This window comes from Amphiura filiformis, chromosome 15 (genome assembly GCF_039555335.1).
Source record: "Amphiura filiformis chromosome 15, Afil_fr2py, whole genome shotgun sequence".
In the NCBI taxonomy this organism is placed as follows: Eukaryota; Metazoa; Echinodermata; class Ophiuroidea; order Amphilepidida; family Amphiuridae; genus Amphiura; species Amphiura filiformis.
Genome location: NC_092642.1, coordinates 42,777,140 through 42,791,966, shown reverse-complemented (window position 1 = coordinate 42,791,966; position 14,827 = coordinate 42,777,140). Strand labels below are relative to the sequence as shown.

The 14,827-nt window shown below is 34.7% G+C and overlaps 2 protein-coding genes across 2 annotated transcripts in view; both read left to right on the top strand.

Moving 5' to 3' along the window:
• The window catches only part of LOC140171673 (neuronal acetylcholine receptor subunit beta-4-like), a 141,204-nt gene that overhangs the window by 104,717 nt on the left and 21,660 nt on the right, over positions 1–14,827 (top strand).
• LOC140171676 (neuronal acetylcholine receptor subunit alpha-3-like) lies at positions 60–2,783 on the top strand. Its single transcript, XM_072194969.1, has 3 exons — positions 60–140; positions 940–1,049; positions 1,858–2,783. Exons 2-3 carry the CDS (start codon positions 1,015–1,017, stop codon positions 2,768–2,770), a joined length of 948 nt encoding a protein of 315 aa, XP_072051070.1. The 5' UTR covers positions 60–140; positions 940–1,014; the 3' UTR covers positions 2,771–2,783.

The window sequence follows — 14,827 nt, the reverse complement described above, 5'->3', positions numbered from 1 at the left end:
CAAATCCGTATGATGAGATTGCACTCAGTGTAAATTATAACCTAAAATTCTAATTCTAATTTGGTGTCACTCTTTACTTGTATTTTTATTGCTAGGATGAGAAGAATCAAATTATAACGACAAACGTTTGGCTAAAACAGGTAGGTAATGCTAACCCCAACATTACGAACTCTTAATTTCAACCCGGGAGGGGGGCACCCAGCTTTAGACATTGTTAGAAGTGACGGGTATGTAGCTTACCGGCGTCGCGAAGTATGGACCTATCGGTAAAAAACGTTGTTTTAAAAAAAAGGGGGTCATTGGGTACAAACAAAATGAAAAAGGTGGTCATTGGGTATAATATTTTGGAATAAAGTGGGTCATTGGGTATCAAATTTTGAAAAAAAATTTAAGCAAAATTGTATTTCTTGTTACAAATTTGCTGCAATAAGAGAATTTGAAAGTTTCCAAATTATTTTGTGGCATTTTCATGATACAATTCTAGAAAAAAAGGGTCATTGGGTTGCCGCACCTACAAAAGGGGGATCATGTTTGACTTTAAAAAAGAGGGCCTATTGACTGGCACATACCGTCACGTGCCACTCCCTTCGCCATGATGCCTGCCCTTATCCTACCATGACCCTATTCTTTAATAGAACTTTGAAACCTAATCGGTATCCTAGTCTATTGGTATGACGTCCGTTATTGAAAAGTTGTGCACTTGGCAGACGTTTAGGGTGAAAACGATAAAGAGTAGGAAATAGCGCGCACCTGATCATGGTGAGATCTCTTCGAACATGCATACTGTGCTTGACAAATTTAGCTTATTACGCATTTTTTGAAAATGAACAAAAGCATTTTAGTTTTGATTTGAAGACAAAATTTGATTTTGTTTAAAGCTGATTCGTCATGTCATTATTACGTCACAGCTAAATGTTCATATGTGTTTTGCACATGCAGAACTGGACTGACTACAGGCTGCAGTGGAATGCAAGTGAGTTCGACAACATCCAAATTCTGCGTGTACCATCAGAAATGTTATGGTTGCCAGATTTGGTTCTTTATAACAAGTAAGTTTTTATCATAAATTTGACCCACTCCCACAAAAAAAGATAAGTCACGTTTTTGCATTGCCAATTTTAATACAAGCTTTCAATGACACCAACTGCATATTTATAGCATTAAAGCTTGGTGACCCTATTAACAGCCTCTTCCACACAGTTTACCTCATCAAAATGCAGCTTTCTGGTATCACGTGAAAGATCATATTTTTCTCATAACTTCAGTAACGACTATTTAGGCCTGAAATATTTTTCGCATAGGTGGGTTTACAATCACATGCTAATTTAATGAGTGGTATACAGCCCAGGAAGTCATGTGTTGTTCCATATGTGGTGTAATCAAACCAAATCAGTCCAAAGTCGGGAATATTGATTTTAAGATACAGCCTATTAACAACGGAAGTATTTACTTTTGTTTCCTATTGTTTTGGAAACTCTTTGAACTGATTGACCAAATTCAATTGTTTGTTTTTTCTGCAAAATATAGCTTTGCAAATGGTGTTTAAAATCCTATTAGAAACTGAAAATTAAATATGTCCAACTTAAAACTGATTTTGCTCGATCTCACCACATTATTATGGGCTTCCAGAATCCAAACCACTGGAACAATTTAACTCAAAATTTGGAATAAGGTTATTTGTGAAACAGAAAACACTATGCGTTACATCAACAACCTTCAATAATTAGAATAATTTGAAAACAAATATAAAGTAATTTGGAGCAAAGGCGTTTAAAAGCAATGTTATTTACCTAAAATCTTTCGTTCCTTTACTGCAATTATCATTAATTTATATGAGTATTCCAAATTTCTTTCCAGTGCTGATGGCAATTTCGAAGTGACATTGATGACAAGGGCATTGTTATCTTCACATGGAGAAATCTATTGGTTACCTCCAGCAATCTACAGAAGCTCCTGCAAGATTGACGTTACCTATTTCCCATTTGATCAACAGGAGTGCACCTTGAAATTTGCATCGTGGACATATGATGGACACAAAGTAGATTTGATCCCGATCAATGATAAAGTAGATCTTGAAGATTATTGGGAGTCTGGAGAATGGGATATTATTGACACACCGGCAACCAAAAATACAGTGAAATATCCTTGCTGCGACAACATTTACACGGACATCACCTTCAATCTTATCATCCGTAGGAAACCTCTATTTTATACCGTGAATCTTATTCTACCGTGTGTACTCATTTCATTTCTTACTGTTTTGGTATTTTTCTTGCCGTCAGATTCAGGAGAGAAAATCACATTGTGTATATCAGTACTTTTGGCACTTACTGTGTTTCTACTGCTGATTGTCAAAATTATTCCTCCAACATTACTTACTATTCCACTCATTGGAAAATATTTATTGTTTACTATGATTCTGGTGACATTATCTATTGTGATAACAGTTATAGTATTGAATATTCATTATCGAGGGCCTAGAACACACGTCATGCGACCATGGGTGAGAAAGGTGTTTCTAGAAACACTGCCACCACTGCTCTTAATGAAGCGACCAAATAAACCCGAAACGTACTGCAAATACAAAAGTAAATACAAAAACATTGAAACGTCACCCATTTACCTTGAAATGAAAGAAATTGGCTCACATCACAGAGACGTTGAAGCAATGGCCACCGGCAACAGAGAAATATATGACAATCACAGCTCGGAAAGAGCGGACTCCAAACTTTCGCTGACGACAGTGGCGAAATCGATGAAGAGCACCTAGAAAGTATTCAAGAGAATTTACCATGGTGCAGAAGGAGTCAAATTGATCGCAGACCATTTCAGCAAATGAAGATGATTTTAACGCTGTAAAGTATTAGTAGTGAATTACTTAATTGCTTTTTTTTGACAGGGTCGACAAAATAGCAACCTAAATTCATGCTTTAAAACTAATCGTCGCATTTTAAGTAGTCTCAAAAATTTGAAAACACAAATAGCCAAAACAATACTTTAACTTAACAGACAGTCCCTAGCAGTTCACCTTTCTTAAATTCAACAACCATTATCATGGAAATGTACATGACAACATGTAATCATGTCAAGAGGTCATTTCTTTTTCAAGCGACTCATTTTCTGAAATAGAAAATGACATTAAATAAACGTACGGGGTTACATCAGAACAAAATTCCATGAGACTTTCCATGAGGCTCTAACTGTTATGGATAAATCACAAAAGTGCCCAGTGGCGTAGATTTCTTTTTAACATTTGGGGGTGGGGCTTGGAAAGCATTTCTTTTTGAAATATATAGTGAATCTGGCACCTCTTTGGCGACAGAATTTGCGGTATAATTTTTTTCCATTTTGAAGTTAAACTGATGAATATTGTGCAAGAGTGGAATAAATTGCGCTTTGGGCTTTGAGGGATAAATGGCCAAATAAGGAGGTTAATTTGGTCAGAAAACCCACATACAGGCCATGTTTAAGACATCAAAGGTTAAGGGTTAATATATTTTTATTATTTTTTCAGATGACAGAAGATTGGAACATGCGTGCCATGGTAATAGATCGCATCTTCCTCTGATATTTCTGACTGTGTAATAATATGTGGTTCAAGTAGTATCACATTATCTTAACCTTTAATCTTCTCACACCAGTTGTTGAAACACACAAAGGACAGCAAACTCAAGTGCATTATAACCGCTATAAGTTGGTAAATTGGGCATGTTATCTCTATGGGCATCCTGAAACTTAGATACAGTTTATGTGAGGTTGAAACTCGTGCTCAAATTAACCTTGTTATGGTTTAAAAAGGAGAATACTCTTGATTGGCAGTATCTCCCCATAAACATCCACACATAAAAATGGCGAATTTTGTGATGGAAATATTTCTTTGCTTTCTATTATTTACTTGTTAAATAATAGCGCTAACAGTATTGCTCTGTGGTATGATTGTACTAATGGATAATTGTGTTTGATTTTTTGGTAATTATTTGAAAAGGGAAACAGACAACGTTTTTGTCATAATTTTGAATTTGAATGACCTATATTATATAAGTGTTTACTATATTGACAAGCAATTTGTATTAGCAATGAATAAATTGGGCTATTCCATTTGAACCTCCCCATTCCCCTGTGGAAGATTTTGAAATATGTTACTCAGAGGAGTAGTATGAATTTTAAAAGGATTGAACACATAAAGCACCTCCATTTGAATTTCATACACCCTATGAGAAAGATTCAACCTGAATCTTCTATTGAGGGAGGGTGTGTTTCAAATGGAGCTGCTAATGCAGTCATTCCATCTGAAATTCATACTCCCTCTGTGGAACATATCTCCAAAATCTTCCACAGGGGTAGTGTGCATTTTAAATGGAATAGTCATTATCAACAGGTAGGTAAGTTTGGTTGGGCGGCCAGTACTTAATGACACTTTTTAATTGATTTTAATAGTACATGAGCAATCAGTATATTTTCAATGGACACTGACTACGTATGAAATATATACGACTTTGTTTAACAAAGTTTAAAACAAATGTCGATACATTTTGAAATGATGTATCTCATGTTTCTTGTAGGTTCAATCAAACAGCAACTCTTGTCACCATTTGAAAACCTATTGATTGATTATTGATTGATTGACGGATAGATTGATTGATACAGATAGATTGATTGATTGATTGATTGATTGATTGATTGATTGATTGATTGATTGATTGATACATGACATGTCATGAATAGCAATAATTGTACATGTAATAATGATAAAGTAAATCGTCATTCAAGTAATTGTTCTTTATTTCCTATAAGTATTATGAATGCATGTTGTATTTGGATTTTTTTTTTTGTCTTTCGACAGCCATGGTTTTACTGTCTATGATTTACTTAACATTTTCTACAATATAAATTATGGCTGATTTTTAACACCAAACAAAAGACAAAACAAAAAAAACAAGGACAAAGACAATGGACAAATTCACCATGTTATTTTTATCAGGGGCAGATGAGGAATAATATTTAATATTTGGAACAATCTAGTATAATTTTTCGGTACCCATCACCACATCAGGACAAATACGAGTGAAATAAACGATTCTTATAAGGCTATACATAGCCCGTGTTATACAAGTTTTTAGTTCTTTTTTTGTTATAGGAAATAGATAGACATGCTATATTCTAATACATTTCAGAAGGTTACCACATTCTCAATAATAATGTTTTGTACATATAAAATTTGAACGACATCACGACCTTAATGTTTGATATGACAAGATTACAGTATTATTTTCTTGGTGTCTTCATTTTGTTATACATATTTCTTTGTTGTATTTTTTCAAGAGTGAACTTTTATTATAACCTGGAATGTTAAGTAAGATTAATAGCAGTATTAAATAAGTATTCATGAAAAATTGATCATGGAATGATTAATTGTTATCTTTATTGTTTTAAAATATGACTGGTATGTTTTCATCTGAATTTTATTTTATATTTGATTTAATCTCCTGCTATGTCTTTTTGTCGACAATTTCTTATTCCGCCTAGGTCTATATTCATTTCTTGTACGTATCACCGATACCATCGAAATCAAATATTGACTGCGCGCTATTGTCGACGATGAGGTCGTGCCATGAGCAATAACTTAATTACCATACTGGCCAATGACATAAATCATTGTATCTTCCGCTAAAAATACCATTTCATTAATTTGTTTAAAAGTTCCACTATCGCCGCGAGCAACTTGTACAGTCAATTAAGATATTAGTGAATTAGCGAGGTGATTATCCCAATTAAACTGGCAATGAATGCAATAAAATTGTGTAAAGCGGAGCGAAATTGTTTAAGAACTAAATAAAATATTAAAAAATCTTCAAACCTCTATATAGTTCATTATGATGTCAGCCTCTTGTGATTCGCAGATGTCGGTTTCGGGTATGAATTCATAGCTCATGTTCAAATCTTCATTGTTTGCAGGTACTATATGGTGACGATTTTATGATTTTATATAATATTGCATGTTCGCAGTATTAGAAAAGTACTTCCTCACACTGTTTGTAGTTTTATAGTTGGTGCGAGCTTGCGCGGTACGAGATTAAAGTCATACTCTGGTAGATTGTTACATAGACGAAAATATAGATTCTAATTAATAGGTCTGATATAATATACAATAATATAAACAAACTGCATATAACATGATATGGTAATTCTGGATCCCAAAACATTCCTCCGTTCCTCCGTTTGTAATACGTCAACATCGTTAACATAACTCGACAGTGTAATCTACATAAAGGGAAAGCATTTATGTCAGTCTTGAAGCTGCACACATCTGAAGACCCAGTTTTTTCTCTTTCCTTCTTTCTCGGCGTAACCAGGATACAGCTCAACCTGGGTAACACATGACGTTTAGTACTCTACCGGGATTGATCCTGCATTGTTAATCTAACAAAATGAATGCCGGTTCATATGAATGATTGCGTCTTCAAACCAAGCTAAACTAGTTGCTTCAATAATCATGAACATAAAAGTTCTAGCTCAAATACCGGTAGTCAGATGTAACTACAGATGTAATCACCCATTATTGCGATTATTATTAGTTTTAATAATGCTATTGTTTCTAAGTCTTTATAATTGGTATTATATTATCTAGAAGGTTTCGTAGCTTAGATAGATTGAATGTTGTCTTCAAAATTATTTTGCTGACATAATGTAACAAAGGATTATCACTTCATGGCAGCACAATCCGTTTTTTGCGGTTAATATCTTGGCATGCAATATAAAGCGCAAAGCTTCTTCTAGCTGAAATGTATGCAATATAAAACTCTATTTGCCTTTTAAACATTAGGAAATAGGTGTAAATACCGCTAATCAGACACATGGATATCGTCATTTCCTGGCCCGATTTATTTCTTTGTATGTCACTATCTTCCGTCAGAGCAGATGGTAAGATGGCCTTTGGTTATCAGCCTTTTCTTAATAGACAAGAAGATGAGAGTGCCTTACAACAAAGGCACTGTAGGTAAATCTACCGGGCTTGCTGTATCTCTATATAATATATTTGCCTGTACAAGTATTTTTAATACATCGTTCGCCAGCCATAGAACATTACTTTGGAAAATTTGAGGCAAAACATAAGGCAATGCCAAAAGATTAGAGTTAATTGAATTAGGTACCCTGATACAGCCCTCATGAGTAACTATAGCGAAATATAAAGATGTGCCGTTAGCACAAAAGTCCATATGCGATTGAAAATGCGTCAAGATGTTGCTGTGCATGTACAGTGTCTCACTGCACATTTGCGCATACGAACGTGTTATTACGTACGGGGTTATAATTTAGTTGTTTTTTCATGTACAAAAGGCAAGTGAGCCGACATTATGTTTAGGGCTGAGAATGGCAATAGCTATGCGAATTTGGAAAGGAGGAAAATATGGAACAAAGAAATGATGTGACGTGTAAATATATGTAGCTCCCAACAATATTATATGGTTATATTGCAATGTTAATTCATGCACCAAACACAATTTCTTTTCTCTCGAATCTTAAAGTGAAGAATCTGTGATAACGATAAAGGTCTCTATTCTATACATCCTAACCTCATATATCTACACCATACAACATGATCTTTTTATAAGTATTTTTGAAATACGTTTATCGTATTACATGAAGTCGCCAGATTAGGACAGTTAACCCTATACTATTCTGCTAACACCATAACGTTGAAAACGTTATAGAACGACGTTGTGACAACGTTTGACTTGACGTTTTTTGTCACTAAGGAATAATGTAAACATTCGCACACAACCCCACACCCCATACGCTCAGAATATTGCTTAACTGACAAGACCTCAGCCTCATATACTTGCATTGAGTCCATTGACATTAGTATCATGTTCACACGTGTAACGATATCTAACAACCAGCTAGAGTACCTCAGTGATGTTAATCAAATGTCACGCAACCTCTTCGTGAGGTTGCAACCCTTTCAGGTTTTGTTTGTCAATTAGAGGTAATTACTTGGTAACAAACAACTCAGTCGACTAGAATATTACACCTCCCACCTGCTACTTGCTTACATATATCCGTCCTTGTCGTTTTAACTGACTCGATCCAAAACGAAATAAAGCTACGTTAATTCTAATCATATCTAAGCTTATTGACTGAACTACTATATCCATAATGTACGTTTGCTATGTTGCTATGTACATGCATGTAACATACACTCAGTATTCATACGCCATGAAGATTTAACATTTCAGCTGTGTCGTCGGTTGTACCTTTATTGTATGTCATATTCAAATCGGTTCACAAGATTTAGATGCAGGTAATTTGATTTAACCTCTGTATAACCCATGGATGGCAAACACACGTATACACGTGGATGATACAATCTATCCTATCTTCCGATCGTTTTAAATCCACTGTATAAACGAACGTGTAAAACCTTAACATATTTCAAGTTAGCAAAACAAGCTATACTGTACGTTGGATCACGGAATGACTTCTCATTTCTAGCCAACGGCATGATTCACTTCTAACACTAAGCTTACTTTTGTTTGTCAGATATGATATTGATACATCGGGATGGGTCCATATCCTTAGTTATTCAACGTGAATCACTGAGATTGCATTGCCTTAAGTACGAGAGTGTCAATCTGTTCATTATTATTAACCATACAAACAATTGTGCCAACATATGGTATGTATAGCAAATTATGACGAATGGAGGATTCATTTTACATTGTTATAATAATGATCATCATTGTTGTCGACTTGTTGAAAACCAAACATTAAAAGTTAGTGGTTCCGGCAATCACAACATTATGCCTTATATGTAAGAAATATAATTAAAAGCACGAATCACATGGTTTTATTGAAAACAAACTCATAGTGACCATAGAAACGAATAAAAACATCCGTCTCTCAACACGCGATATTCAAAATTCCCGGGCGCCGAAATGTCCCAGAAATACAATGAAGGCTGACGACAATTGAGCACAAATAACCATTACGTCATTGCACTTAGACAATTTCGGCGCGAGAATTTTTAATATCGCGTGTTGAGAGCCAATTGTGTTTTTTTTTCGTTTTTAATGGTCAATATGAGTTTGTTTTAAATAAAACCATGTGATTCGTACCTGATAATTATTTTTTCTAACATTATAAGGCATAATGTTATGATTGCCGGAGACTCCGCTTAAGACAAACATTTTGCGTGAAACGTCGAGAATATTAAGGTCGAGAGAACTGAATGTTGCTACGGAGATCTGAAAACGCAACCTAAAATCACCCGCACATATGTCGGAATATAGCCTATCCTTAATGCGTCCGTTTCTGAAATATGTAACATATACGACGGTTGACGACACTAACCTGAGTTTGGCCGACCACATAATATATAATATGAACCTGAATACACTCTGGGCACCCTACGCAACACCCTCCCCACACTCATGCAAAGATTTATAGATACACATGCCAACACATGTACACACCCACACTCCTTCAAACCTGTCAAAATATTAAATCTTGTTTGCACCTGTGACTGTCGGTATTTACACACTATTAGCGACACATATTACTAATATTCATACTTAAATTCACGATATACCCACATAAACGTGCTTGTTCAAATACATACGTATTTAATCATCCCTGATAATGTCATTTTATAAAAGAAATATAAGTAGAAGCATTCAACAATTACATTATTTTCACGTGCGTGCTTCTCGGTGGAAAGTACAGCAAATATCCAACAATATTCCCCCATTAAGCCTCATGTAAAAATAGTGCCGATAGGAGCAACATGGCCGATATGTTATATACGTAGCACACTTTAAAGTGGCCCCATCAATATAGCATCTAGAAGGCAATAAGCGATGCAAGCGACGATGTACCTATGTTGTGAATTCGAATGCTTTCAAGTAGATTCGTTCCATTTCACATTAATTCGTCATCTGGCTTTATATAAGAATGCCTCATATCATATCTCATATCTAATAATTGTGTAACTCTTACATACAAAGTAACTCGTGTTTCATGTCCAAAGTCAGCTTAAAGTAATGATATTTTTGTTATAAATATTCAATGGGCACAGGTGCTAACTTTCATTTTTTTTTTATTCATATGCAATATATGAAGTCAAAAATGATACCTAACGAAGTGTTGTCATTTGAAAAATGAAAATGGACAAGCGATGGATATGTGTCATATATTTAGGAGAAAGAAATAAGTACTGGTGATGTTTCAAAGTACTCCGGGCTTTATCCAACGTTTCGGCCAAATGGCCTTCATTATATATATTTATAGACTATTCCTAACAAAAAATTATGTATACAATAATATTAGAATTTGATTTTAAACAACTCTAATAATCCCAGCTAATATTGTTAAATTATTCTTCAAAAATGCGTAAATTTCATCAATAAAATATTTAAGAGCATGTCGTAAATTTATATGTTCTTTTATGAATAGGATGTGACACAGGGTTGTTATTAGAGAAGTATAACTACAGGGTTTGTACAACTTCGGCATACACGACATTCCACCTCGAGCACCAACAATACACCAATGCACCTCCGCTTCTTCTATGTATTATTCACTTTCAAAATGGCTGACAACAACTCGTGGTTTAAGTTATAAGTAAAATTCAAGACTCAACAACTGAGAATACAATAATACTTGGCTTGTTTTTCTCAGAAAGAAACACAGTAAAGCCTTTTTTGGTTAATAATAAGCGATAAAGTATTCAAGTTGTCAATTCAATGACAACCCATGTTTTAGAATATTCATACTATTTGCCAGCATATACGTCGCTTAAAATGGCATCTTATAAATAAAGAAAAAGTTCACATTGTCACAGCAATTTCAGCTCAACGAGTACAATACTGAATATCACATTGACGCTCTCTAATCTTGACTGAAAAGATGCGCAACTGGTAAAGGTTTTTCTTACAAATGGCATATATGTAAAACATACCGTGAATGTAAGATGTATGTAATGTAATACAGTAGTGGCTTGAAGAGAATTATAGACGATAAATGATAAACAGTTTAAACTCATACAGTAATATTACTCTTTGAAATTGGTTGATTATTTCCAAACCTGATATTCTGGCATATTTGTAATGTTTACACGTGTCTCATCCTACATCCAAATCGAATCAGCCAAATTCGTTGTGTTTGTAGTTCAGCAGAACAATTTTGATAAATTGTCATAATTGACAAAATAAATCCCCATATAACTTCTTAAACGACCAAAATAGCCGCAAGGGGATTCTTTTACTTTACCTTATCATTTCTGCTTAAAATGGCCTGAACCCCTTCCTGACATTTTGAATAAAGAATAATACAATTACAATTTAACTGAAATCGTTCATTATGGTTTTAAACTAATGGCCATTTGTAGGTGTGTCTCACACGTTTAATATCTCATTGATGGGTTTGAACATTATGTTAATGAGGTATTACATTATTCATAATTACTTAAAACACCTCTTTACAATTACGTGTGCAGTATAATAAACATTATTACGATAGTTTAAAAAGTGTTGCTCATCATTTCCACGGTACACTTTGTTCTTAATGGTGATGTACAATTATGCGTTCGACTCATGGTCTAAATATTTTAGTATCGTGAATGATAGCTGGTGCATCCTCTCTCGCGTGTATCATACCAATGACATAAATCACTTACGTTACTTCAGTGGCGTGTCGAGATCCATCAATCTCTTCTTTAACCCTTTAAAGTATATCCCTTCTTAATACCTGACATACCGACCATACGTAGACCGGTTATCAACTTGCAACGTTAAAAAAACGTCATAGTTAAAAACAATTAATTGATTGATATAATATCGTTGTACTGAGCCCACCACACTATTATGGCATCGAACAATAAGAATTTGGTTCAAATGACATACTGTGAATCGACGATGACTCCTCCATTTCCTTAGATTGCAATTTTAAGACGTTTGCATAAGCGTTAAATCATTCTCATCTTTCTCTTTTGAATTAGCTTTAGCGAGTGTTATTGATGATTTCCAAACCGGCTGTGCTCCTTAATCTTTAAAACACACAACAATATTATGACATTTTTGTGTGTATACATGGTGTACGATATATTACCAAAGCGCTTCTACCGTATAGTTCTTCATTATGATTGGCTTTAAAAACCTGGAAGTGATATATCATGTAATTCAAATTAGAGGGCTTTATCATGACAACTAGCGTTTACAATGATAAAATGTTAAATCTATCACAACAGCTGATGATATTAATAGGTGATGTCTTCCTTCCTGTTTACCCTATGGCAGTGTTTGGAGGGGAATGGCGTTGTGTGTAGTGTGCGAGTGATCTGGCGTGAGGGGTGGGTGTGGGTGGTGGTGTGTGGGTGGTTGAGCGATAGAGAGAGTGAGAGAGAAAAAGCAAAAGATCTCAAACAGAGGGTTGTACAACTTCAAGTACAATGTAAAACGTGAGGAATGAAAAATGTTGTTTCTCGACATATACCACAACCCAGTATTAGCACAACCAAACAGACCAACTAAAGCCAAAAAGCCTGAGCTTCAAAATAATTTACTAATTAACTCATTGCATTATACAAATAATGACTAACCACTGCAATGCCAATACATTCCTAAGACTAAAAACGTGTTCTTTTGGCTATCTTGTATATATGTTTTGCTTTCATGCATTCTTGTTTAGTAAAGACACCCACCCACACACCCCACACCCACCCACATACATGTACTACACCCCTACATACAATAAACACATACCCTACACCCTACCCTAACGCATCCACCCCATATATACAATCACACACATGCAAACACGTTTGCAATATATATACCATATATTTGTCTATAAAATCCCCACAGTTATCATCCATAATTCCGTAACACACCCAACTATATACCTCATACATAGTTGCTAGTTGTCATCTGATTGACTTCGACTGTAAGTCTTAGATGGTATACCACGTGTTTTAAGGGTTAAAATATCACATGGTATGGTATGGGTCATTACATGGTACGCACTCTTTTAATTTCTTTAATCGCGTGGTTTGCTTGCCTGAGGCTGGGTTCTCGACAACACTTGCATTAATGTGGGTGCAAAGCATGTGCCTGGTACGGAGTAAGGAAGACTGTGCTCTATATTCTATTCTAAAAATACCGTGACGTATTTCTTTTGTTACACCAATTCACATCAGTCTAGGAGAATGGCAAATATGGGACAAGATAATAGTACCCTCCAATAACAATGGCTGCACAAGATTGTGTCATTATCTTGGTCAGTTTGGCTGGACCATCAGGAAATCCACTAGGTCAAGATATCCACATGTATCCAGCACTCACTTCTGGATTGTCTAATTTCAAATTGATATGTTCAATATAACGGTTTATCCAAATTTAACAGGAGAAAAAACTCAAGTCATTTATGTGTTCCGAATTTTATTTGCTATTGCAATTTTGATCAAACCTGTTTCCCATTAGATCATGATATGCTGATATAAAGCCATGGTCACAGGTCTCAGTTCCCATATTTAGCGTTGTTCTGTGACTGCTATATAGTAACGCTATATATGTCGACCAGTAGTTAGTTATCTTATATGTTAGAGTAGTCTGACTTTCAATTCGAAGGTTGAGAACCAGAAAGCCTTAAATCACAATGTGAAACATTGCGTAGTTAAGGCTTTCTGGTTCTCAACACTTGAATTGTCTTTGTCTACATCTGCAATCTGTGCTTATTTTGAAAATCACATATGCAAGGCCATTTCAAATTTGTTATGCCCAATGATTTTTTGAAACTCATCTACGACGAATGTATGTTTTTACCTCAATTTTGTTGGTCTCATTCACATCAAAATAATGATGGCGTACATGCAAAAGTTGAAATTCTGTTTTTGTCAAATCCGGCTAATAGATGTAAGCGTACCACTTCTCATGATTATGTACCAAAATATGTCTAGCCCACGTAGATATTAGCTATATCTTAGACGTTCATAGCATAATGTTTGATATACGCGATAGACCTAAATCGTAACACCTATGCAGTATTAGCAACAGACAGACAACGGCAAGATGTAAATTACACAAGTTCAGTGGAAAAGCAAAGCAGAATAAAAGGGAGGTCAGGAGTTCGAACCTAGTACCTGATGCATGAGCACCAATGCGAGATGTAGGTTGAATCTTTGTAACAAAAGTCCACGACTTACATAGCATGCATTGGTATACTGAGTATGAGGTAAGAAACAGTGAGGGTCTTATGTATGAGGTATATAAAACGATTGCGGTATGGTTAAAATATATCCCAGCTCGATTATATTTAATCTGTCACTTCTATCATAACAATCTCTGCCTATTTACTAAACATTCATTGCATTATGTGCTGGCAGATTATGCATGTACTAGAGTATGGTTTTATCTTTTATTCAATACTGTTTTTTTTTTGCTGGGTGAATTGGCTCTGCCCAGGCACTTATCTATTAAATTACTCTGTTCTTCTGACAGATACCTAAAAGGGGTCATGTCCTCCTGATTTCACTAATTTATCATAATGTAGTATTGTTTTTATTATTATTATTATTATTATTATTATTATTATTATTATTATTATTATTATTATTATTATTATTATTATTATTATTATTATTATTATTATTATCGTCATCATCATTAAGCCCTCCTATCAGTATTGTTATCGATATTGTTGCAATTATCATCATCATCGTCATCAATAACGTCATTATAGTTTCATTGGTATAATTTGATTATTTTATTAGATAACTTTCGAGACAAATCACAAAAATGATTTTGTAATAGTATTACTTTGTGAGGAGGGTGCT